The 27625-nt window shown below is 41.6% G+C and overlaps 1 protein-coding gene across 3 annotated transcripts; it reads right to left on the bottom strand.

Annotated features, from left to right (window-relative positions):
* Nucleotides 1-104: 104 nt before the first annotated feature.
* On the bottom strand, nt 105-27625 carry LOC121003657 (E3 ubiquitin-protein ligase TRIM39-like). 3 transcript variants are annotated; one of them, XM_040435517.1, is made up of 4 exons: nt 27380-27625; nt 26085-26185; nt 5707-5820; nt 105-1644 (listed from the first exon to the last, which is right to left on the bottom strand). In XM_040435517.1, the coding sequence occupies exons 2-4, from the start codon at nt 26160-26162 to the stop codon at nt 646-648; spliced, it is 1191 nt and encodes a 396-aa protein (XP_040291451.1). In that variant the 5' UTR covers nt 26163-26185; nt 27380-27625; the 3' UTR covers nt 105-645. The 3 variants fall into 3 exon arrangements, with proteins under 3 accessions (XP_040291451.1, XP_040291452.1, XP_040291453.1); XM_040435518.1 differs by lacking the exons at nt 105-1644; nt 5707-5820 and adding an exon at nt 23325-24515; XM_040435519.1 differs by lacking the exons at nt 105-1644; nt 5707-5820; nt 26085-26185 and adding an exon at nt 23325-24515.

Raw genomic sequence — 27625 nt, 5'->3', positions numbered from 1 at the left:
TTTTCAGCAAAGTCCAATCTGCCCATGCAACAGATGATCAGCCCCCATGCCACAGATGATCAGCCCCCCATGTTAATAAGACCCCAATAAGACTTCAGATCAGACCCACAATAAGACGTCAGCTCAGACCCCAATGTGAATGACCCCCATGCCACAGATGATCAGCCCCCATGCCTCAGATGATCAGGTGCCCATGTCACAGATGATCAGCCCCCCATGCCACAGATGAGACCCCCCATGCCTCAGAGCAAATACAATAAAAAAAAAACACTTACCTCTCGTGCTCTGGACTTGGTCAGCTGTGCTTTCATAATAGAAGCACTCATTAGTATTCGCCCCATAAGATTTACTGATATATATAGCAGTGTACTGATGTGTAAGGTACATGAGGTAATAGTGGTTGTTTCTACAGTACTATATATATATATATATATATATATATATATGTGTGAGATATGAGTAAACAATAGAGAATGGGGTGAAAATGAAGAGAAAGGGAATGACAGAGCTGGACATTAATAAGTGTAATTAAGCGGTGGTGCTTTTTTCTCACTATGGGCCCCGTTTCGCACACAGGCCCAATAGCAGCTGCGTGGTCTGCCTCTATCAGAGGTACACCACTGTCCTACATGTATTTTTATATAGTTAATAGCATAGGGATAATGGGCCCAAGTCTTCTTCTCTAACAGGAACCCCTGGACAAAAGAATGGAAAAAGTGTCCCAACAAAGGAACATCCGGACATGACAAAAATCAACTCTGTGTTATCTGCATTAGAAAAAGCTATGTGACCACTAGAAACATCCACAAACACCCCGATTCTCATAGGTGAGTCCATAAGTTTAAGAGTTGATAGGTCACATCCATAGTATACATTGTCTTCTTGTTTACGCACCACAAAAAAACCATTGTTGATGCTCAGATTATGAGGTCCCTTTCGTGGCACTGTATCTTTCACTATGCCAAGTATCCAGTTGCTCTTATGGCTAACATCCACTTCCCAGTAATGTTGACCACTCTGAAACCCAGGCAATCCTAGTACATAAAGCCCTGGGTAGAAGAAGGTTGTGGTGCTTCTATGTTGAGGGAAGGACGTGTATCTCACCTGTTTAAGATTTTGTGATAGGAATAGATTAGGGTTAGCACTGTTGGGGTCGAAGCATAGTGATTTTGCCATTGGTTTTAGAATATGCCGTATTCCTCGCCATTCCTGGACCTGGAAAGGTGATAAGTAACTCTTTAGAGGTACATCAAATTTGGACATCTCCTCTAACTGATCTCTGACTATCTTCAAATGTTCCATGGTCTGAATTACTGTTGGTCCTTTTTCTAGTTTCACTAGAAAATCAGTGATGGTGGAGGACAACCCTAGCAATGTCTGGACCCTAGCCTCCAAATCCTTAATAGATGTTTCTAATGTATTTTCCTGTTTGGCAATACATGTTCCTTCCTCCTTTACAAGATACTGGTGGAGGTGATGAAAGGATTCTTTAAGCCTTTCCCTGTGGAGATCTCCAATGAAGCGCCTTGTCTGCAATTTTTTCTCATAGTCTTGAAACAGTTTCCATGCTACCTGCTGCAAGTATGTTCGTTTGTTATAAAGTTGGGTCTCTTCATCTTCTTGAAGTACAAGGCTTGATGAACTCTATGGAGAGGAAATAAGACAAGTTTTTAGCTTGTTCACAGACATTATAGTCAAGACACTATAAAGACCTTGATGTGAAGTACCGTACTATTAAAAGATGAATCAAGTGTGTGGCATTATACACTGAAGATGTTAAATTAAAGATGAGATATCAGGGGACGCCATCAGTCAGAATTTCCATCTCAAATCATCTAAAAAATTATCTTTATATGTTGAAGTTGGCTTAGTCAGTGGGTTGTGTTTTTAAATCCTGGTGGCTCTCATTGCTAGCTCATAGAGGGAGGTCCTGGACAGGACCTTCCACTCCCATAACATACATATGCCCTAATAGGGCTTATGAAAATTGGTAGTCTTCATGGGACATCTAGCAAAATGGGATCATCTTATTATCTGTGACTTAAAGGGCATCTGTTAGAATATTTGTAGCTATGAAACTGGCTGACCTGTTACATGTGCGCTTGACAGCTGAAGGCATTTTTGTTGGTCCCATGTTCATATGTGCCTGCATTGCTTCATATATGCAAAGAGCCTCCTAGAGGCTCTGTTCTCTCTGCCGCATTCTAAGCACTTTGATTGACAGGGCCAGGTGTGATGATGATTTCACTGCACCAGTTGCAGAGAGAGCAGAGCCTGTAAGAGTAATGGCAATGCCCCTGTTGCTCCTAGTGGCTCATTTGCATATATATATATTTTTTTCCAGCAATGCGGACACATATGAACATGTAACCAACACAGATGCCTTCAGCTGCCAAGTGCGCCTGCAAAATGTATATCAGCGTCATAGATACAAATCTGCTGACAGATGCCTTTTAACACCCTCAGTAAACATAGTTCCACCTCCTTGACCCAGCCTTGACCACTATTTGCACGGAAGGTGGCTGATCTATCAAACAGATTCAGTAGTAGGAAAGGTAAACCTATATGCAGATATTCAACAGTATTAAAGGGGTTGTCTCATTATACACAGCTCATTTCCATGTTTACGACCCCCATGCCATCCATCAGTGGTGGTCGTGTTTGCACGCTATAGAAAAATGTGCCAGCCTCTCTGGTGACCGAGACCGTGCGATTGCACATAGGCTGGTGCTTTTTTCTGCAAGCACGACCACCACTGATGAAATGTAGGGTGGTCGTAACCATGGAAACGAGCAGTGTATAATGTGATGGAAAAATGAATCCAGGCATCAAAGGAGGCAATATGGATAATCACAATACATTAGTAAGTGGCTTGTATTAAAGAGGTTGTCAGAGTTATTTTTTTGTTCTTTGTATGTTTCTAACTAATCAAATGTAACAGCTTTACCATGCACTTACTGCATCTGTAGTTGCTCCTTTCTCAGATTTCACTGAGGGTCACATGACCTGTGATGTCAGCTTCTCTCCCTGCTCTGATGTTTCGTGCACAAGCCTGAGAGAGCAGATATGTATCTGTACACGAGACGTCACTGTTCTGGCCACACCTCTCCGCTCTGCCGTCTGCTGCTGCTGTCTGCCCTGTGTCTCCCTCCCACTGCATACTTCAGGAAAGATTAACCCCTTCAGGAGCACAGACTCAGGGCTGAAGGCTTTACTGAGTAGCTGCAGGCAGTGAGGAGACAAATGCTGAGCACATGAGCTCACATACTAGAGGAGTTCTGCACAAGAACAGGTAGGGAGAAGATCATGTGTGTACCAGCAGTGTCATTGTACAGCTGGGACTTGTAGTCCTACACCTACAACATGCTGCAGAGTTTCCCAGCAGGCAGACATGTCACTTAGGGCAGCACTTACACTCACCTAAAGAATTATTAGGAACACCTGTTCTATTTCTCATTAATGCAATTATCTAGTCAACCAATTACATGGCAGTTGCTTCAATGCATTTAGGGGTGTGGTCCTGGTCAAGACAATCTCCTGAACTCCAAACTGAATGTCAGAATGGGAAAGAAAGGTGATTTAAGCAATTTTGAGCGTGGCATGGTTGTTGGTGCCAGACGGGCCGGTCTGAGTATTTCACAATCTGCTCAGTTACTGGGATTTTCACGCACAACCATTTCTAGGGTTTACAAAGAATGGTGTGAAAAGGGAAAAACATCCAGTATGCGGCAGTCCTGTGGGCAAAAATGCCTTGTGGATGCTAGAGGTCAGAGGAGAATGGGCCGACTGATTCAAGCTGATAGAAGAGCAACGTTGACTGAAATAACCACTCGTTACAACCGAGGTATGCAGCAAAGCATTTGTGAAGCCACAACACGCACAACCTTGAGGCGGATGGGCTACAACAGCAGAAGACCCCACCGGGTACCACTCATCTCCACTACAAATAGGAAAAAGAGGCTACAATTTGCACGAGCTCACCAAAATTGGACTGTTGAAGACTGGAAAAATGTTGTCTGGTCTGATGAGTCTCGATTTCTGTTGAGACATTCAAATGGTAGAGTCCGAATTTGGCGTAAACAGAATGAGAACATGTATCCATCCTCTGATGGCTACTTCCAGCAGGATAATGCACCATGTCACAAAGCTCGAATCATTTCAAATTGGTTTCTTGAACATGACAATGAGTTCACTGTACTAAAATGGCCCCCACAGTCACCAGATCTCAACCCAATAGAGCATCTTTGGGATGTGGTGGAACGGGAGCTTCGTGCCCTGGATGTGCATCCCTCAAATCTCCATCAACTGCAAGATGCTATCCTATCAATATGGGCCAACATTTCTAAAGAATGCTATCAGCACCTTGTTGAATCAATGCCACGTAGAATTAAGGCAGTTCTGAAGGCAAAAGGGGGTCCATCACCGTATTAGTATGGTGTTCTTAATAATTCTTTAAGTGAGTGTATATTCACTCCCTCTGCAGAGCAGGGGGAGGGGCAGAGATTGTTGTTATTGCAGGTAAACATAGATCCAAGAAGAGAACCAGGGAAATGAGAAAATAATATTATATATATTTTTTTTATCTAAATCTTGCTTAGCTCAGTTATATATTGCTGCCCATCAGACTTACAGTGCTATATTTTTTTTTTTCATAACTCGGACAACCCCTTTAACTTCCTCTACGTGCTAAATGCCATTTGCTGAAATGAGACAACCCCTTTAAAGGGATTCTGTCACCAGGTTTCACCCCTGTCAGCTAAACATATGCTGATGTTCATGGCCTCATCAGGATTCCTAATGTGGGCTTCTAAATGTGATCCGTAGCCTTATTTTGCTAAAAAACAGGTTTTACTAACCTGTCACTCAAAGAAATAAGGTGCCCAAGGGGATGTCAAGGGATGCAAGGTGCCGGCCGCACCCACCGCCGTTCGTGCCCAGCGCCGCCTTTCCAGACTTCTGCACCGCCTCCTAATCCTCTGTGCCGCCTCTCGCTCTCCCTTCTCCCCCCTCCTCCTGCTGTAAGATATCGCGCGTGCGCACAGGGCTCTGAGAGGCTGGCGCCAGAGTGCAGGTCATACATGGGTTGAGCCAAGTGCCGGCTCATGCACACTTCGCTTTAAGAAGCCAAATCGAGAAGTCCGCACTGGCACATCAGGCAGAGCCCTGTGCGCACGCGCGAGATCTTACAGCAGAGGGGGAGGGAGAGTGGGAGAGCGAGAGGCGGCACAGAGGATTAGGAGGCGGTGCAGAAGTCTGGAAAGGCGGCGCTGGGCACGAACGGCGGTGGGTGCGGCTGGCACCTTGCATCCCTTGACATCCCCTTGGGCACCTTATTTCATTGAGTGACAGGTTAGTAAAACCAGTTTTTTAGCAAAATAAGGCTACGGATCACATTTAGAAGCCCACATTAGGAATCCTGATGAGGCCCTGACTATCAGCATATGTTTAGCTGACAGGGGTGAAACCTGGTGACAGAATCCCTTTAAGACCCAAGTGTAACTTGAAGCTACTGAGTCCAATGCAAAATCTGTAACTAGGGCGACACCTCCTATGTGCTACTGCAAATACTCTTGTCCTCTTCTTCTTCTTCTGTGAAAGAGGGTTCTTTGGGTCACCTCAGGCATCAGTGCACGAGTAAGACTGCTAACTCTACATTTCCTAAAGCTGCACCCCAATACTCAGCAAGCATCTAGTAACAGGCAATACCTTAGCATCTTCCTCCTGCTGTGAATTATCTTGTGCACCTGTCTGAAATGGTGCAATGCTTGCATCTTCATCTTCATTTGTCACACTGCATACTGTGTGGAATTTGCTTTCGGCCTGAAATATACATAACATTTAGTATTACACTTAGAAATTCATATTTGATAACATCTCACCATTTAAACTGTGTGGATTCATAATTAATACACGGCTCATATCATTAAAGGAGGGTCTCTCTTGATAATAAACTAATGCTGGGACCCCAGTGATCAGCTGTAATCTGTGAGTGAACCCACATTCAGTTTCCCTGCAGCACCTTCCAGGGGAAATGAAGCATTGCACAATTTCTATTGAAACGAATGGCTTGTCTGTGTAATGCATGGACCTACTTGATCCTCCAGAGCGAGAGGTCCTCATTGTAGCTGCTCTCCACTCTAATGGGTAAACCCGTAAACAATAATCCTAGATGGATGTCCATCGACAACCTTAGAGCCCTGTTTGTCCATGATTAATGTGTTAAAACTAGCATAATGCTGCCTGGATTTAGCTTAGTTTGGAACATTGCCTGGTGAGCTATTTAAAACCAGTTATGGTGACCTGCCAAGTCACAAGATACTACAGTCTGATATTCTGTGCCAGACGGGTTCACACAGACACACTGTTCATGGGGGATGTCTGAAACTGAATTGTGTTTTAATAAAAAGTTACACAACTTTCTAATATACATTGGATTTCAGTTTCTTATTATTTTCAAGATCTGGTGGCATTGAAATGAAAAATTTGTGTTTACATAAGTGTTTGTTACAATGGGGCATATATACTATTGTAAATTAGGCAGAATTCTGGTGCTTATGTCTTACACCACATTTATTAAGGATTTTAGACCCTGAGATGACCAGGAATGTTGGTAGGTGTGGCTTAGCAGGGAATGGGCGTGGCTTAATATGTAACCCTGTGCTGAAAATTTTTACCCCAATTGTGGTGCAAAGTAAGCCGACTGATAGGCGTTATAAACTTAAACTAGAAAGTCTAAAGGTGCTCCAGATTTATCATCCTTTACAACTACGTATCAACTGACCTCACAGTACATGTCAACGTTTACTATTTTAGAAAACTAACTGATGGTCACTAGGGACCTAAATACGTCTTTGGATCATGTACTGTTTTTTAATTAAAACTTCACTTTTATTATTTTATTTAATACACATTGTCATTTCTTATCTCTATATATATATATATATACATTGACACTCCATAGACAATTTAAAACTATCAGTGGTGCGGGCTGGCTCTATCTTATTGTTTATATTTTCTACTTTTTATTGCCACAGTTATTTCTGGCCTATTTTTTCTGGCATTACTTTTATTGTCGCCTGTATAGCTGTTTGTACGCTCCTATTAATGAGGTTCACTACCTTTATGTAGGGGTCAGTGGTGTAGTCTTTACCATATTTCGCTGTTATCACTACTACTGCTGCTGCTATACACCTATTAATTCTTTTCAACTGGTATTACTAGCCTGTATTGTGTTTGCTGCCACCTATGTAGCTATACATCCGCTCGTATGTTTTTAGAGCTCCCCCACTACCACTGTTTAAAACTTCACACTCAGGCACCCTGCATCCCGACATGTTCTGCTGGGTAACAAGCATCTTCAGGGGATAGTGCAGGTGTGAGTGTTGGGGTCGGAGACCATCTCTTAAAGACTCGAGTCTTATAGTAAAGACTACACCACTGACCCCTACATGAAGGTAGTGAACCTCATTAATAGGAGCGTACAAACAGCTATACAGGTAGGCCAGAAATAACTGTGGCAATAAACAGTAGAAAATATAAACAATAAGATAGAGCCAGCCCGCACCACTGATAGTTTTAAATTGTCTATGGAGTGTTAATGTATATATAGAGATAAGAAATGACAATGTGTATTAAATAAAATAATAAAAGTGAAGTTTTAATTAAAAAACAGTACATGATCCAAAGACCTATTTAGGTCCCTAGTGACCATCAGTTAGTTTTCTAAGATTTATCATCCAGCATCAGCCACTGGAGTGGTTTACACTGTCTAAATCTTAAAGGGCATCTGTCAGCAGATTTGTACCTATGACACTGGCTGACCTGTTCCATGTGCGCTTGGCAGCTGAAGGCGTCTGTGTTGGTTCCATGTTCATTATGTGCCCGCATTGCTGAGAAAAATTATGGTTTAATATACGGTGCCTTAAAAAAGTATTCATACCCCTTGAACTTTTCCACATTTTTTCACGTTACACCCACAAACTTAAATTTATTTTATTGGGATTTTAGGTGATAGACCAACACAAAGTAGTAAGTATGTGTGAAGTGAAAGGAAAATGATACATGGTTTTCAAAAGTTTTAATAAATAAAAATCTGAAAAGTGTAGGGTGCATTTGTATTCAGCCTCCTGTTCTCTGATAACCCTACCTAACTAAAATCCATTGTGACCAATTGCCTTCAGAAGACACCTAATTAATAAATAGAGTCCATCTGTATGTAATTTATTCTCAGTATAACTACATCTGTTTTGTTAAGGCCTCAGAGGTTTGTTAGAGAATATTAGTAGTCAAACAGCATCATGAAAACCAAAGAACACACCAAGTTGTGGAGGTGTGTAAAGCAGGGTTAGGTAATAAAAAAAAAAAAAGCTCTGAACGTCTTACGTAGCACTGATCAATCCATCATCCGAAAATGGGAGGAGTATGGCACTACTGCAAACCTACCAAGACATGGCTGTCCACCTAAAATGACAGCCCAGGCAAGGAGAGCACTAATTAGAGAAGCTGCCGAGAGGCCTATGGTCACTCTGGAGGAGCTGCAGAGTTCCACAGCTCAGGTGGGAGAATCTGTCCACAGGACAACTATTAGTCGTTTACTCCACAAATCTGGCCTTTATGGAACAGTGGCAAGAAGGCCTTTTTTGAAAGAAAGCTATAAGAAGTTCCATTTGCAGTTTGCCACAAGCCATGTAGGGGACACAGCAAACGTGGAAGAAGGTGCTCTGGTCAGATAAGACCAATGTTTAACTTTTTGGCCTAAATGCAAAATGCTATGTGGGGCGGGAACCGTGCATATCAACCTGAACACACTAACCCCACCATGAAACATGGTGGTGGCACCATCAGCTGTGGGGATGCTTTTCTTCAGCAAAGACTGGGAAGCTGGTCAGAGTTGATAGGAAGATAGATACAGCTAAATACAGGGCAATCCTGGAGGAAAACCTGGTAGAGGCTGCAAAAGACTTGAGACTGGGGCAGAGGTTCACCTTCTAGCAGGACAACGACCCTAAACATACAGCCAGAGCTACAATGGAATGGTTTAGATCAAAGTATATTCATATGTTAGAATCAAATTCAGGCCTAAATCCCATTGAGAATCTGTGGCAAGACTTGAAAATGGCTGTTCACAGACGCTCTCCATCCAGTCTGACTGAGCTTGAGCTATTTTGCAAAGAAGAATGGGCAGAAATTTCAGCCTCTAGATGTGAAAAGCTGGTAGAGATGTACCCCAAAAGACTTGCATCTGTAATTACAGTGAAAGGTGGTCCTACAAGGTATTGACTCAGGCGGGCTGAATACAAAGGCACACCACACTTTTCAGATTTTTATATATTAAAAATGTTAAAAAACGGTTATTTTCTATTCACTTCACACATACTTGCTACTTAGTGTTGGTCTGTCACATAAAATCCCAATAGTTTGTGGTAAATGTGGAAACATTCAAGGCGTATAAATACTTTCTGAAGGCACTGGATGTAAATGAGCCTCTAGATGCAACGGGGGCATTGTCGTTACACCTAGAGGCTTCGCTTTCTCTGTAACTGCAGCACCCTTTCTACTTTGATTGACAGGGCCAGGCATGATTACCTTTTCACTTCCTGGCCCTGTCAATCAGAGGGCGCAGCAGCTGCAGAGAGAGCAGAGCCTCTAAGTGTAACAGCAATGCCCCCATTGCTCCTAGAAACTCATCTGCATATATTAAAACATTTTTTTCAGCATTGCAGGCTCATATGAACATGGGACCAACACAGAAGCCTACAGCTGCCAAGCGCACATGTAACAGATCAGCCAGTGTCATAGGTACAAATCTGCTGACAGATGCCCTTCAACCATTATTAGCAAATCGGCCCCAGTGTATCCAGTCTAGGCAGTCCTCTGAGTTTAACACATGAGCAGCATTAATCTTGTTTCTGGTTTGGACTCCAGGCTGCCAGGTTTTACCTATTCTGTTACATTGTAACCGTAGTAGTAACCGTAGTAGTAACAGTAGTAGTAATAGTAGGAGTAGATCTGATAAAATCAAAAGAATGATGACAACAGCAGGAGATCAATGTGCTGATTTTGTTATAGGCAGAAACCTAGCTGCTCATGAGAATGTTTGAGCAGAACGGGGCAATATAAGGGGGTATAGAATAAACTGTTTCAGTGGAATATTCATAGCAGTAGAAGATAAGTAACAGAACCATACAGTGCTCATACTACATGATACTGCTAATACAGTTCCTAAATAACATCATAGTTGGTACAATTACTTAAATGGAATGTGGCATTAGATCACACCTTATTGTTTAAATCATTTTTTTGTATGATAAACATTTTTTTAAATAATTTTTGGTGGTTCTTTTTAATTTCACATATCACTCTTTTTTAAAAAAACATCCTAAAATCCTGAAATTTTTGCACTGGCCACTAAACCTAATAATAGGCGCCACTTGTTGGCAGGATTAGAATGACAGGTGGCACCTCTATATATCGGTAAGGCTAGTTTCACACCAGTGGCAGGGGACTCCGGCAGGTGAACAGCCTGTCGGATCCGTCCTGCCACTAGTTCACGTGTGCCCCGGGACTGCCGCTCCGTCCTGGGGCAGTACTTTTAGTCTGGCTGCCTCTCGGCATGCGCTGTCGTGCTGCTGCCAGAACTCAGCCCCCCGCCCCCATTATAGTCAATGGGGACGGAGCGCCTGTCCAGGGGCACACGTGAACTAGCGGCAGGACGGATATGACAGGCTGTTCACCCACCGGAACAGCCTGCCAGAGTCTCTTGCCGCTAGTGTGAAAGTATCCTAACACAGGATCCACAAGTCACAATAGGTGATATCACAGCTTATCTTCTCCCTCCTGACCTCTGCACAGGTCACAGATCATGCCTAGAAAACTCTCCCCTAGAAGTCAACGAGTCTCCTCCAGTCCACTGTGTCTATGGCCTGTGGTGGCTGCTGTAAAGCAATTCTCTAAATGTTGTTAACAGCCCAGGCAAGATGGCTGCCCACATAATCATGCTCAGGAAATAAAAAATATGTATAATCATAATATAAAAACAGATTAGCAAAAAGGGTGTATGCCACGATCTGGTTTTAAATGGAAGAAAAAAAATATATAGTTGACAGAATCCTTTTAAAGGGGTATTCCAGTTTCATAATATTGATGACCTATCCTCAGATACTGTAATTATACTGCATTACCACCGCAATGTAGACGATGTGCAGATGAACATAGAAGAGGAACCAGCTGCACTGGCGCCACAGCCCCTTCAAACAGCTTATCGGTGGGGGTGCCGAGAGTTGGATCTTCACCCATCTAAAAAGGATACATCATCAGTTTCATGAAACAAGAATACCCCTTTAAGCTTAGGTCCTGATGGGGGAAAGGATGATGGAGGCCACAACAGGTAAAGTGCCTTAGGGATGTGTTTACATGGCTGCAGCAGTGACGTAGCCATATGTATCTCGTAATGTATAGTGATGAGGCCAGCGGTAGCAGCAGCAGTGAGAACTGGTGCAGTAGTGATGAGGCAGGTGATAAAATCTGTTATACCAGCCACAATATAGAACAAACCTCATATTATAAGCTTGATCATTTTCAGTTTTTTTTTTAAAGGGAACCTGTCACCGGGATTTTGTGTATAGAGCTGAGGACATGGGCTGCTAGATGGCCACTAGCACATCCACAATACCCAGTCCCCATAGCTCTGTGTGCTTTTATTGTGTAAAAAATGATTTGATACATATGCAAATTACCCTGAGATGAGTCCTGTCCCTGAGATGAGTCAAGTACAGGACTCATTTCAGGAAATTTGCATATGTATCAAATCGTTTTTTTTACACAATTAAAGCACACAGAGCTATGGGGACTGGGTATTGCAGATGTGCTAGCGGCCATCTAGCAACCCATGTCCTCAGCTCTATACACAAAATCCCGGTGACAGGTTCCCTTTAAATAATTGTTGTGATATGACCTGTATATTTTTTCTTTTAACCCCTGTAAGAATATTTTTAGGATTACTGGTAGAAATTCTGGCATGACATGGCAAAGAAATGACAAACCACAAATTATGGTCTAATAAATAATTTATCTAAAATGAAGGTTACTTGGTATACAGTACACGTTGAGTAGTCCACCTCTCCTTTACAATCACAACGAAGAACACAAAATAGGAGAATATACATTTAACGAATCGTAATCACCAATGCCACACACCCCTTATTTGCAGGCCTTGACCCTAGTTGATAAAGGTCCCTTTATTTGAACAATTCAGCAGGCGATTGTCGGGAAAGAAGTGTTCCTTCCTGGCAATCATCTGCTCATCAGTGAAGGAGACCGCTGCATTTATATGGGACGATCTCCTTTACAGTATGAGGAGGAGCGATCTCTAAAGCCATCGCTCATACTCATACAGACTCGTTGTTTTCTGGCAGCAGTGGCTGTTTAGACATCACAATCTGCTACCGGCAAACGATGATTTAGGTGCCTTCACAAGCAAGCCTATTACCCAATGAATGAGCTTTTCACTAGTTCATCGGTTAATTGGCGGCACCTTTTTACTGCCAGAGCTCGTTAGCGATTATCTGGCAAATTCTCTGCCAATGTAAAGGGGCCTTAAGGATAAATGGTATACCTCTCCTTCAGGTATTAGAGAGCCTGGATGAAGCACAATTGTGACTAGCAGAAAGTCTCTTGGGTTCCTGGCTTCTTGGTGATGGTTCAGGATCACAGGTCCAGTATGCCATCGCCTGACACCATTTCTGTTAGTTAATATGGCCCGCAGGCATTTCACAGCTGATGATGCATATGAAATGCTATATTGAAAAGAAAAACAGTCCAGCTTCACTGAAAATACTTGAGGCTTTATTGAATCCCGTGCAGATAAAAACCAACATACAGCAATGCAAGAAATCGACCGGTTTCGTATCACTATAGGTGCGGATCCTTAGTCATGATGTGCACATCATGACTAAGGATCCGCACCTATAGTGATCCGAAACCGGTCGATTTCTTGCATTGCTGTATGTTGGTTTTTATCTGCACGGGATTCAATAAAGCCTCAAGTATTTTCAGTGAAGCTGGACCGTTTTTCTTTTTTCATTTGGGATTTGTTGTGCGCCAAGGTTCAGGGCGAGGTCCGAGCTCCTGGCTTCCTGTGGATGAGCGTGACACTCTCCAGTGTTGTTTATATGAAATGCTATGCTCTGACACTGCCAGTGAAGGTGGAGTAAAGAGACTGTGTCTCCCCCCATCAGCACTGCTCAGTTGCAGGTCCTGCTCTGCCCAAGCTGACATGGATAGCTGTGGACAATTATGGCCGCCAAGTGCTTGATTTTACATTCTCCCCAGGCCTTAAATTTAACACCATAGGGTTTGAGGCCATCGATTATTTTCCCTTTTTTTGGGGGGGGCAGACCAACATTTATGCTGTTCAGTTCATCTATTAGAATCCTGGTTCTTTCTATGCCAAAGGCCAAAATTGAACCTACACAAATGCAGCAGAGCTGTGCAAATTTTTGAGCATATTTTTGCGTTTTGGCATCATAAAAAAGCCAAATATTCACAATGATTGGTAACCGGATATATTATATAGCCCCCTACTCTACCACACTCTTATGAGCCCAACATGTTTTGAAGCTATCCTTCAATTTCTCCACTTCTTGGATAACAGCTGCTGCCCACATCCAGAAGACCTAAATTTCGATCATTATTGTAGTACCTTTTCCCAATTTTATACACCCCAGAAAAATATTGTGTTGGATGAATCTCTAGTTAGTTTTAAGGGGAGGCTCAAATGTAGACATTATCTCCCAATTAAAAGTGCCCGGAACGGTATTAACCCTTTCCTGATGCAGCTATTTTCTGTTTTTGCTATTTCTTTTTTCGTTCCCTGCCCTCCCAGAGCCATAAATTTTTTAATTTTTCTGTATGAGGGCTTGTTTTTTGCAGGACAGGTTGCAATTCCAAATAGGGTGGATTTAAAAAAAATGCAATTGGGAAGTAATGTGATAAAAAAAAAAAAAATCCGTTACGCCATTCACTGTATGGGATTTTTTAAATATTTTAATGGTACAGACGTTTTTACATGCAGCGATACCCTTGATGTTATTTTTTTTGTTGTTGTTGTTCATTTATTTTTATTTTGATCTTGAGGAAAGGGGTGTGATTTGAATTTATTCATATTTTTCTAAACTTTTTTTTACTTGCAATAATCAGGACAAATTTCTTTAAAGACCTGACATCTGCTGTACATGTACGACGTATGTTGGGAAAGGGTTAAACGCTATAAGATCTGTGAAAGTGCAGCCAGGTATACCGTCTCTGAATCTATGACGGGAAGGATGCTAAAATGTAACCCCCAGAATACCCCTCATTCCTAGTCGTTAGTGGCAAGATTAGATGGGATCTTATACAATTCTACTGGGCAAGGGTTATCACTTATTTATAGACAACTTCTATAATAGTGCTTTTTTGCTTAAAGTCCTTCCGTCTAGAGCTGCTGTAGCCTGTAGCATGATTTTGAAGAATCAGAGGGACCTCCCCAAAACTTTGCTGTCACAAACAATAGGATTGCGAAAGAGCAGGGCTGTCTGCAGCTAACATCTGATGCTTGTAAGATATAGGGATAAGAGAGGCATGCTGATCTTAACCACAATATCTGATGGCGGGTCCACAACCCAATCCACCAAACCTGTGTGTGTTCAGGAATCTAACAAATGAAAAAAATGCAGCGTGTTTGCAAAATCCACCAGTGCGAAACATTCCCCACAAACCTGGCCTGTGCATTAAAAACAGTTTTAAAATGTATCACATATCCTTGAATTTTTTACACTTTTTTACTCTATATCCTCCCCTTCTGTCACACATACTGGCCATAAAAAATATTTTTTAGTTGCTCTTCACAAACTAAAAGATCTCGCTATACGCGTAGATGAATTCCTTAAGGATACAGTTTCCAAAATGGAGTCATTTCTTGGAGGGTCTTTTTTTAAATTTCACCTGAGAGCCAGTGCTGTGTAAATGACCAAGTTATGCCTCAATTTTGTATGGTGCTCTTTCACACCTGAGTCTTGTGATGGTTCCAGGCAATAGATTAGGGCCACATATAGGGTGTTTCTAAAATCAGGACACAGCATAATGGTTATTGCTCATTCACACGAACGTATTTTGCGTATACGGTCCGTATACGAACAATTCATTTCAATGGGTCCGCAAAAGATGCGGACAGCATTCTGTGTGCTGTCCACATCTGTTGCTCCATTCCGTGGCCCAGCAAAAAGTTTGAGTCTTGTCCTATTCTTGTCTGTTTTGCGGATAAGAATAAGCATTTCTATAATAGGCCTCCTGTTCCGTTCCGCAAATTGCGGAAGGCAGACGGGCTCAATCCGTGTTTTGCAGATCCACAATTTGCGGACCGCAAAAAATGGCACGCAAAAAAAGTCAGAGTGCTGACTTTCATAGTAGCATCAACTGCGCACAACATATTGGGTACTGCAATGGCATATCTGTGGAAAAATTGCAATATTCATTTTTCACCATCAGCTGCGCATTCAAAATGATCACTACACCCCTAGAAAATTTCATTGAGTGGAGGTTTTCTAAATGGAGTCACTTTTATGGGGTTTTCTTTCTAGGGGTACTTCATAGTCTCTTCAAATGCGACAATGAACTCGAAAAACATTCCATCAAAATCTGCCCTTCAAAAAGGATATGAAGCTCTTTCCCTTCTGAGCCCTGCCGTGTGCCCATAAAGAGGTTTACGACCGTATCTGGGGTGTTTCTGTAAACTGCAGAATCAGGGTAATCAATATTGAGATTTGTTTTGATTGCTGTTAACCCTTGCTGCGTTACAGGAAAAAATGGATTAAAATGGAAAATCTTTACAAAAAATGAAAGTTTTAAATTTCACCTCCATTTTGCTTTAATTCCTGTGAAACACATAAAGGGTTAATAAAGTTTCTAAAAATCTGTTTTGAATAATTTGAGGGGTGTAGTTTCTAAAATGAGGTAATTTATGGGTAATTTCTATTATGTAAGCCCCTCAAAGTCACTTCATAACTTAATTGGTCATTAAAAAAGTTGGTTTTGAAAATTTTCTTGAAAATGTGAAAAATTGTTTCTAAAAGTCTAAGCTTTCTAACATCCTAAAATTATAATGACATTTATAAAATGATGCCAACATAAACTTAACATATAGTGAATGTTAATAGCTTTTGTGAGATATCACAATCTGTCTTAAAAGCAGATAAATTCAGATTTATAATTGCACATTTTTTAAAAATTTCGGTAAATTATGGATTTTTTTAAAATAGATATAACATATCAACCCAAATTACACTAACATAAAGTATAATATGTAATGAAAAAACATTCTCAGAATCATTTGGATAAGTAAAAGCACTCCAAAGTTATTACCGTATAAAGTGGCACATGTCAGTTTTGAAAAATGGGGCTTCGACATTTGGTCCGAACTGGCTTCTGCTGGAAGGGTTTAATATCAAATTCAGGGCGTATTCTATAAGATTATCTAAGTAACCACAAACTGAAATAGGACACTGCCCATCCCTCATTGTTGTCATAGCTGAGTTGCTGTTCAAAGGTCTAAGCAACCAGGAGTGCCTCATGCCATCTATAGATATACTTTTTATGCACAGAGAGGTAAAACCAAGTAGATTCTTATTATTTGTCATATGTCAGGGAGTTTAAAGGGAATCTGTCAGCTCTAAAACACCCCCTGAACTAGAGTAAGAAGTGTATAGAGTAAGTAATGCTGAGTCCAATTATGTATTTTTTATCTTCTGTGCTCCCACAAACCAGCAGTAAAATGCATTGACAGGACTCCTCTTTTAGTCCTCTCCATTATGTGCGCTTCATTCTCTGGGTCAGTACGATTACAACAATACCATGTGTAGTTTTTTTTTGTTTTAATACCACCGTATGGAATAAATATATATAATATATTTTAATAGTATGGCATTTTCAGACGCAGCAAAGTATTTTTTTTTTAGTCTAGAGAAGGGGGTTTAAATGTTTATTTTTTTATGTTTTAAAAAAAAAATGTTTTTTTAAACATTTTTTTAAACTTTTTATAGCCCATCTAGGAGGCTACAAAATACAGTACTCAGATTGATGACAACTTGTACTGTATTCCCATTTAATGACAGTATAAGTTTATTTTGCCGATATCCTATGTTGACCTGCTGGCCAACATAGGAACTGCAATTCTAATACACTGGGTCTCTTCAGAGAGACTCAGCATATTAGACTGAATGACTGGCATCCCTATCATCACATGGGGATGCCGGTCTTAACCTGGAAGTGTGCGCTTCCAGGCTTTTCGCTATTTAGATGCCATGGCCGCACTTTACCACGGCATCTAAAGGCTAAAATGACTGCAATCGGCATTATTGCCATATTGCCAGTCGCTGACACTACCCGTGGGCCTCTGCTGTTTGAAACAGCAGAGACCTGCCAGCTGGGAGCCTAGGAGTTAAAGAGCTTCTACAAAATTATATTAATATGAATACATTTTGAACTCTTAGGACTATATTCATAAGAGACTAAGCAGTATCCATTGTATAATGCTGACGGTCCTTGCCTGTCGCCATCTCATCTCCCTGGCAGGAACAGCCACCAGAGTCTTCGTTATCTTGCCAGCTCCATGCTTCATGCCTCTTCTGGCCATTCCCGCCTCCTGCCTTCTAGTGCCTGGTCTATTACAAGGCATGGTGTACGTTCTCCCCGGCTCTTAACAGGCCAGCGTGCACATGGCCTAGCCAATGGCTGCTTCCCATGGTGTATTTGAGATTCTTAGCTTCCCTAGTTCTTGCAAAGGTGTTTTGTGTCCTAAAAATTTCTACACCTGACCTCTGCCTGTTTACGGTGTTGATCCTGTTCTGTCCATCTCTGACCTCTTCCTGTTTACTGTGTTGATCCTGTTCAGTCCATCCCTGACCTCTTTCTGTTCATCGTATTGACCTGGGCTACCTGCCCTGTCCTATTGCTTGTTTACCATATTGAACCTCTGACCTCGGCTTGTCCACTGAGCACGATTTTTCCTGTTTCCTTTGTACCACACACCAGTGTCTCTTGACCCACCTGGGTCAACGGTCATTGAACAGAGATTTCTCCAAAAAATAGTGTCATTGTGGTTTCCCGGCAGTAAAGACCATATACCTGTATATGAGTGAAAAGGTGAAAACCAAGGAACCACTTAACTAACACTCTTAGGAGTAGCCCTAAGTCAAATCCGACCACACCCTCTCTGTTACAGCTTGCTAAGGCCGGCGCCACCAAGTTCAGAATACAGAATCTATTCAAAGAGCTGACTACTCAGTAGAGTGGCCAAGAGCAACTACTACAGTACATGAATATCATCTTTGCACGTCTGGAGTCAGTGACTGTCTCTGCTTCAGCTCAGTATCCTCAAGCCGCAACTCCTGCACTGCAGCCACCACCAGTCTGGGAGTAATAGATTTCCCCTACCACATGCCCAAGACATGCCATGGCTTCCTGAACCAGTTCACTATGCAATTCAAACTGCAGGTCCACAAGTTCCCTATAAATGATGATGCCAAAGTGGCTTTCATGGTGTTCCTCCTGTCCAGAAAAGCTTTGGATCTGGCCACTGGGAATGTGGAGATTCCCTGACTACTAATCTGCTCAAATTCCTGTCTACCTGGTTGGACAACTGCCACAGCATCATCTTGGCTATGTCTCTGCCATGACCCTGGTATTGATTGAGCCACCAGGCAAGTTCTGCATTGAGGGGGTCTCAATGCCACTCTCGCTGTGTGGCTATAGTTCATCCTGATGCTTCAAATGCTTCATACCCTCCATGGACTTCCTCAAGCCTATGCCAGTTATGTCTAGGTTTTTGACAAGAAGGAAACTCTGCCTCCTTATAGACCACATTACTTTACCTTTTGCCTGGCACTACTCTTCTACATGGTCTTGTGTATTCTCTGTCCCTTTGAGAGAGTGACACCATGTCAGAGTACATTAAGGAGAATCTGGATGGAGTATTTATCCATAAATCTTCCTCCAATGCTGGTACTTTCTAACAGGATCCACAGGGCAAAGCTGTTCACCAAACTGGATCCCTGAGGTGCAGGGTGATAAGTGGAAGATGACCTCTAACACTTGAGAGGGCCATTGCAAGTGCCTTGTCATGCCCTTCGGTCTTAGTATTGCTACAGCAGTGTTCCAGGAGATTTTCAACAATGAGATCTGCTCTATGTCTGCATGATGGTATATCTAGATAACATCATGATATACTTGCCTGACTTGATGTCTCACCAGAAACATGTCCACACTGTCTTACAATGGTAATGTGAGAACAGACTCTATGCTACATTTGAAACGTTTTCACTTTTCACTTATGGATATGTGATCACAGACCAAAGCATACAGATGGTGTCACCACCAGCTCTCTGAGAAGGTCTGGCAGACGTTCTTCTGTACCTCTTGCATGATGTTCTTTGTTTTGGTTTCACTTTGTCATCTCCTTTCCTTCTCCCAGCTGTCATGTATTTAAACTAATTGCCTCCCTTTATATTCCCTCCCATACTGCCTCACTTTGCGGTTTATACTACTTCCTGGATTGAAGTGTTCACTGCTGGAGACTTCTGTTACTGCTTGTTCAGATAAGTCCTTTCATGTATTGTGTTTCATTGCTGGCTTGATTTTAGGTGACCCTGACTCCCCCCGTATTTAGTGCAGGGAGCCGGTGGTCGTGTCCCCTCACTATTATAGGATTTTCAGGTGTCACACAGTCTAGGTATGAGGGCATGCAATCGTCTACCTCTGAGAACCTTGTATGTGCTTAGCAGTCAGGGTGAGCTCTTAGGGTTTTATAGGGGTCACCTTTATGCTCCTTAGTTTGGGATCAAGCCAGTCGGATGTTTATCCATAACTTCCAGCTATCTGCAACATCATCCGTGACAGATGGATCCTGAAAAACAATCTATAGTTCTAGACTGGCATCGTCCACAGGGCCTGAGAGACATCCATAGGTTTCTAGGTTTTGTCAACGATTACCAGCGGTTCATTCCACATTTCTCCATACTCGCTGCACCTCTCTCTGCTCTCCCTAGAAAAGGGGTAAACCCAAAGTTTGGTCATGTGAAAGGGAATCTGTCACGTCATTTTCATCTATATAACTAACAGCATTGCCCCACAGAAGATTGCAAATGCATTGCAAACATACCTGTGTGCACTTTGTATTTTTAGTCCAGAAAAAAGTGCTTTCATTCTGCTGGAAAATAAATTGACTTACCTACAGACTACCGAACATCTGAATTCTTGCCAAGCCATGTGGTCTTTCTTTTCTGCCTATTTCATCTTCCTTCTCCACTTTTTTCCCACAGATAAAAACATCAAGCCACACAATATGTTCCTTCCCCTACTACATTTGAGTTATTGTGCTAGGCTTCTCCTAATATTCCAGGGCACTTATCCACTTAGCCTTCTAAAGACTCAATAGCAGGATCTAGGGATTCAGCATTCTCTACAAAAATGACAATGCTATACCATAATCTTGAAAGGTAATCATTAGGTGACCCTTGCTGAGTCTTCTATTACAATTTTTTCTAGAACTTACTTGGTTCCAAACATGATTAATAACTTCTTCCCAACATCCTCCCCTCTTTGCTTTACGGGGTGTTGTGAACTGGGCTCCACATTACATATACGTTGAACTTGTCTTAAACTAGCCTAATTCTGGTCTCATATTGCCTTCCTTATCTGGAGGGTCATCGCTGTCTCGTTTCCTAGAAAGCCTCTGTTGGCAGGTAACACATCTGTTTGTTCTAACCAAATTCATTCTCCCAGTATATTTGTATGGCTGCTTGCATCCATGTCATGGCTAAATAAAAATCTTCCTCTTTATCAGTGGATATAATTCATGACCTCTGGGAAAATTCATGCTATCTAGACAGATGGAGGACTTGGAAACCTGTCAGCCTTGAATATCATATTTGAATATTAATGTCTTACAGACATATACGGTAGTACATTTCAGTCACTTTCTAACAAATCTTGAAAAAGACCTGTATCTCCCATGGATTCCAAGATCTCCTCACTCATTGCTCAAATTGCTCTGCTAGATTTTCTTTAGGCAGGAAAGTCAGGGGATGTGTCCTGTGTGCTTTAAATCTCTCCATGTCACAGCTCGGGGAATGTCCTTTCTGCTTCAGCTTTCTCCCTATCACAGCTCAAGCGGCATGACCTTCCTCAGGGGCATGTCCTTTCTGCTTTATCTCTTTCCCTGTAATTGTCACAGCTTCTAACAGTATATGTGGCAGTTGAAGTATGGAGATGATCATGTGTAACCACATCAGTAGGTGGACATGCACATTCATATACAGATTAATTACTAGAGAGTTCCATTATATTTCACAACTGGAGCATTTTTGTAACAGAAAGTAAATTACAATATTCATTAGTTTTTTATGCAGAATTATAATAACATTTAAAGGTGGCACAACCCCTTCAATGGGGTGGGGGGGGGGGGGGGCAGTACATAGAGTATTGGAGTCCTGGATAATCTGGTGTTTATTATGGGGCTTATATATGGTTCTGTTAACTTGGTATTGCTGTTTTCATTGTTGAACCCCTGCAAGGGGTTTTCATATTCCATAAAACTTGTGAAACTAAAAACATCAAATTGGATGCTGTCTGTCAATCTTTTGATCCGACAGACCAAGTTACTGTGCCTCAACATATTATTGACCCTGCTCAGATTGTGTCCGTTGCTTCGATTCTGGTTAAGGTCATCTCTTCAGGAAAAACTTTTGTCCCTATGGTCAAGCAGAGATGAAGTCTTACCTAATATAAATCTAAATTGGCTGGGCATCCTAAAGTCGGTAAGAATTAATTTGCCATCAGTAATGATGGCCTACACTTTAAGGCTCCATTCACACATCCGCAAATGGGTCCGCATCAGTTCCGCAATTTGCGGAGCGCGGCCCCGATCTTCAGGTCCGCAGCTCCGCAAAAGATAGAACATGTCCTATTCTTGTCCGCAGCTTGCGGACAAGAATAGACATTCCTATAGGGGTGCCGGGCGGGTGTGTTGCGGATCCGCAATTTGCGGGTCCGCAACACACCACGGACGTGTGAATGGAGCCTTAGAATATATTGCCTCTTGTACCAAATGCACACAAAATAAATCCCCCCCCCCACCCCGGCAAAGACCTGCAGGTCTTCTTCTTCCTCTGCTCGTACTAGATTACCCAAGGCAACATATTGGTATAGACTTCATAACAGATGCCTCCATCCTCCGGTTGTACTGTGATCTGGTTGGTCATAGATCTTTTCTCCAAGATAGCTCATTTCTTTCCCCTGATGGATCTCCCTACAGCTGTTCAAGTTGGCAAATTATTTATTGACCATATATGATAATGTATTTTACTAAGGATGCTTATCTGGAATGTTTCCATGTCTCTGTCCATTAACATGCTGTAGGGAAAGAAAGAGCTGAACCATTTTCACCTATCTTGATCTATTATGTGCAAAAATTCTGTTCTGTTCCTTTACGAAAATAATGTTTTCACTACAACTTATGTAGCAATTTAAATATATTATCACTGAATTTTTACAAATATAGTGGCTTTCGTAACACAGGTAAAACCTAGTCAGCCATGCAGTAACATGACATGAAATAGAATTTACTATTACATTTGGATCTTACTGCATACTGGATTTTTGCATTCAGTAGTATGCAGCAAGTTCTAGTTGTAGCAGCAGGATGCCAATATGATGTCATTGATGATGTCATCCTTCTTATCATAAAAATGGAGATCCAACTTTCATTAAGATACTGTATAGCAGGAACGGAGTTTAGACCTAAAATCTGGAAGCTGAACACTCATTTTAAGGCCTCATGCACACGACTGTATGTATTTTGCGGTCCACAAAACACTGATCTACAAACGATACGTAGGATGTCCGTGTGCATTCTGTATTTTGCGGAACTGAACAGCTGGCCCCTAACAGAACAGTCCTGTCCTTGTCCATAATGAGGACAATAATAGGACATGTTCTATTTTTTTGCAAAACGGACATAGGGACATACAGAAACGGAATGCTCACGGAGTAACTTCCATTTTATTTTGCGGACCCGTTGAAATTAATAGTTCTGCATACGGTCCACAAAAAAAGACAGAACGGACATGGAAAGAAAATAAGTTTGTGTGCATGAGGCTTAAACCTGGCCTTGTATAGACCGCAGATCTGGTAAACACAGCATTCAGATCATGTGATTTCCTCTAAAACATGTCAATTAAGGATCCTTAAATCCCCCCCAATTTAGAGAAATAGAATAAAGAAGAATCAAGAACCATAAAAAAAAATTTTATTGCCCAGTTAGAAATTATAGTAACAAGAATGTAGTTATCTTCTAATCTCAGTAATCAATAAGAAGGCCAGAATCTACCTGTGACCAACCTTAGTCAATGATCATTATATCTCACTAAAACTGTCTAAAGAACCCACACATGAAGTTTATTTAGCTAGACACATATAGTTAGTGGGCACCAATCGTCCTCTCTCATAGGCACTCCAGGACTAAAAAAAGGAAGCAATGTCTCCTTAACAAAACAGAGAGACATTTGATAAATAATGTCTGTGGTGTTGGCATCATAAAAGACCAGGTGACTTCTAAATAAATCCAAGCACACTCCAATCCTCACTGGAGACAAGTTAGATCTTAGCCTTTCACAAGTGTTTGCAATTCCATAATATACATTGTCTCCTTGTTTACGTAGAACCCAATAGCCATTTGATGAATTCAACTCCCATGTTCCCTTGCGCTCCACAGACTCCTTCACAATGCCTATGATCCAACTACTTTTATTGCCCACATTTACTTCCCAGTAGTGCCGACCAGACCTAAATCCTGGTGTCCCCAAAACATATAACCCTGGCTCAAAACATTGTGAGGTTGCTTTTTTTGTTTGGAGAACTGGCTCAAATCTCACTTGTTTGAAGTCTGGGGATAAGGCAAGATTTGGATGAGCACTTTGCGGATCAAACTGTATCAATTCTGGTACTGGTTTTAGCATATGCATCATCTGTCTTGAAATTCTGAGCTGCACAGGAGACTCACTTATATCCAGTGTCTCCTCAGGTGTTTCCAGTGTCTTCAACTTCTCTTCAATGTCTTTTAGTTGGTCCTTTGTTTTGGTGATTGTGATTTGCTCCAAAAGGTGCACCAGTTGTAAGGTTTTCTTCTCCAAATTTTTCATGTCTTGGTCTTCTTGTTTCTTACTCTCGACCAACTTCATCTCTTCCTCTGTATCCAGTAATCTATGGCAGTCACGGTAATTTTTATTGAGATTTGACCGGTATAGTGCATGGTTCTTTTGCACAACGTTAATGTTGTTGTGAATATCACTGATTTTTTGCCATGACACCATCTGCATATGGATAAGTTGGAGTCTGATATCACTTTTCGATGGTTTGGGTACCTCTGATTTTGACTGCATGATGTCAACCTTGAATCTTGTTGAATTAGTAAGCGCATCACTCTTGGTCTACACAGAGAAGGACACAATATCCTGTTAGGAACCTTGATTTTACCTTTAGAAACTTGAGGTGTCATCTAAGCTTTTTAGCAAGGCCCTATGACCATGCAGGTCATTTTTAATAATACATTTTATGCCTTTTCAAACAAATTCAATGTATATAGGATCAATTTGATACTACCTTGTTAATGCCATGGGGCTGTACTTCAAGAACCTTACAGTTATTTCCAGTAAATCCAAACTCCTTGAACCTAGATCCACGTATCCATATGCCATTTGATCAGATTCACTATTCATGTTGAAAAAAAATGTGTTTTGGACAGTATAGTTTATTAACTTAAAGTGTAACTTCACCCAAAAATTAAAATGTGACTGTTTTCCTGAATCCTTGTTTTGCTTTGGACTACAATTTCTGTTACCCAGTCACATAGAAAATCCTCACTTTCTTGAATTCTGTCATGTTCTACAAGCCATTTTTTTTAAACAATTTTTGCGGTATCACAGGGGGCAGTATCCTGCTGAAAGCATCCACTGCCAATACCTTTGCCCTGAAGAGGTGTACTTGGTCTGCAACATTGTTTAGGTTGTTTGTATGTCGAAGTAACAGCCACATGAAGGCCAGGACACAAGGTTTCTCAACAGAACACTACTTAGAGCATCACACTGTCACCACCGACTTTCTTTCCCTAGTGCATCCTAGTGCCATCTCAGTGCATACACAACTGACTAACCACATGATGTAAAATGTAATTCATTAGACCAACCCACCTTCGTCCATTTATCCATGGTCCACTTCTGATGCACACATACCAGTATGTAGGTGCTTTTGGCAGTGGACAGGGGTCAGCATGGGCACTGGCCAGTCTGTGGCTACACAGCCTAATACACAGCAAGCTGTGATGCACAGTGTGTTCTGGTACCTTTCCCGAATACTGAACGGGACGACGCAGGCGCGAGATTTCCACGGCAGACAGGGCCGGCAAGAGGAGACCAGCGCTGCCTCGCCCTGTCAATCAAGTGTAGCAGGGCGTGGCCAGAGGTGGGAGAACGAGCCTCTAGGAGCAGGAGCAACGCCCCCCTGCTCCTAGAGGCTCATTTGCATATTATAAAAGTAATTTTTTCTAAATAACGGCGGCACGTAGTGAGATGGCACTAATATAGTTATGTTCAGCTGACATTAGTTCATCACTAATGTCAGCCAGGTTAATAACCATTTTCCTGCTGACAGAAACCCTTTAAAGTCTTAAAGTGCCCATGACGCTTTTGTCCTTACTTGGACCACTTTCAGTAGGTATTAACTCCTACATACTAATGACACCCCCACAAGATCTGCTGTTTTGGGGATGCTCCAACCCCTTAGTCTTGCCATTGCTATTTTGGCATAGTGACTCAGATCATGTGCCCTTTTTTCTGTTCATTTACTGTCTAAAATATCCCCTGGGCAGGTGATAATCTATTCCATGTTATTCACTTCACCTGTCTATGGCTGATTGTATATATACATAATAAAGCAGGAGAAGAATTATTTTATGTACACTATAAAACCAAGTAAAATATGAGTAACATAAGGACCGATACCTCATGCTCTTGCTGTCGAACTTCAGGATGAATGTCCCCTGTGGAGTTCATGGCACTAAGCTTTTGGTTATCCGCCATAACAGCTTTACCTTCTTCAACATCTGAAAAAATTTAGAACACGCTATATAAAATACACAGTTTTATATATGCACTGAGCACTGCCTGTAATTCTGGACCACTGGTACGTTCACCTTGAAATTAAAGCTTTGGGCAAATTCACAAAATGGCAAACACATTACAACTGGTACCTGATGAAGGATTCTCATAAAATACAGCTTGTACATTGACAAGTGGTATCTATTTGCATTCAATGAAAATAATTTGTATATATGCCACTGTCCAGTTTCAACTATGGTAAATTCTGGTAAACTGGCTTTTGGCTAATAAAACAAGCACATATCTGTAAACTGTCAAATTCTTCCAAGGCTACTTTTACACCAGCGTTTTTGCTGGATCCATCATGGATCAGCAAAAACGCTTCCGTCGTAATAATACAACTGTCTGCATATGTTATGAATGGATCGGCTTGTATTATCTTTAACATAGCAATGACAATCCTTTATGGATGCCATTAAAAGTCAATGGGGGACGGATCCGTTTTCTATTGTGTCAGATCCGTCTTGCTCCGCACCACATCGTGGACAGAAAAACACTGCTTGCAGTGTTATTCTGTCCGCGATGGGAATACAACCAAACAGAACGGAATGCATTCTGGTGCATTCTGTTCAGTTCAGTTCCGTTTTGATGGATCTCAATAGTGAAAAGGGAAAGCGCAGATGTGAAAGTAGCCTAATCTAGTCATCTGCAACCTGTAGCTCTCCAGTTGCTGCAAAACAGAAACTTTCAGCATATCCTGACAACTCTGTTAAGGCACAACTATAATCAGTGCCCAGTCTTCTGCTGCTGCTCTGTCTGTATTCTATGTTTTATACTGCAGATCTTCTTGTTCAGATTGGCTGCTGTGTCTAATCACTCAGCATTGATGTCAGTTCATGGAAATATAAAAATGTGATCATCAGGTTAATGTGATATATATTGAGGAAAATGAGCCTCAATAAGGAGAGATCCTGGAGATCTGATTTAAAGTATATCTTGACATTTGTACTCTTAATACATGCATGAATAGAAGAAGGCATTTGCATTTCTTAGGGGAAGCCCATACCTGCAGTCATTTCTGTATTTAGTAAGGCCCTGGCAGTGTCTGACCATGTCTATTTGTTAAACAGAATACTGGAATTCTTGCCGCAGGTGTGGATTTACCATAAGTAAGATTTCATAACTGATATTAAACATACCATTTCATGTCCAGTTGCTTTAGGTTTCCATTCCTCCAGCATATAAAGCCACCGTGGCAGCTGCACCTAGAAAGCAGTTCCTGGCCGCCTCCAGATGACTTATATATGCAAATCTCCAACACTGCCGTCCAATACAGATTAGTTTCACTTTCATGAAATGGTTGTTTGCTGAGTTTCGTTTCTGCCTTACTGCTCAAAGGTCTGATGAGGAGTGTAGCAGCCTGCTAAAGCCACCTTCTCCACACA

The sequence above is a fragment of the Bufo bufo genome, chromosome 6 (genome assembly GCF_905171765.1).
Source record: "Bufo bufo chromosome 6, aBufBuf1.1, whole genome shotgun sequence".
NCBI classification, from domain to species: Eukaryota; Metazoa; Chordata; class Amphibia; order Anura; family Bufonidae; genus Bufo; species Bufo bufo.
Note: the sequence above shows the minus strand (reverse complement) of the source record. Positions and strands in the feature narration are given on the sequence as shown.

What these genes read in the sequence shown, in the direction of transcription:
- LOC121003657 (XM_040435517.1), bottom strand. Translation starts at nt 26,162, where the DNA reads ATGGCGGATAACCAAAAGCTTAGTGCCATGAACTCCACAGGGGACATT. An exon ending in TTCGACAGCAAGAGCATGAG is followed by an intron (nt 5,821 to 26,084) that starts GTATCGGTCCTT and finishes TGTATATTTCAG; the next exon opens with GCCGAAAGCAAATTCCACAC. An exon ending in AGCAGGAGGAAGATGCTAAG is followed by an intron (nt 1,645 to 5,706) that starts GTATTGCCTGTT and finishes TCCTCTCCATAG; the next exon opens with AGTTCATCAAGCCTTGTACT.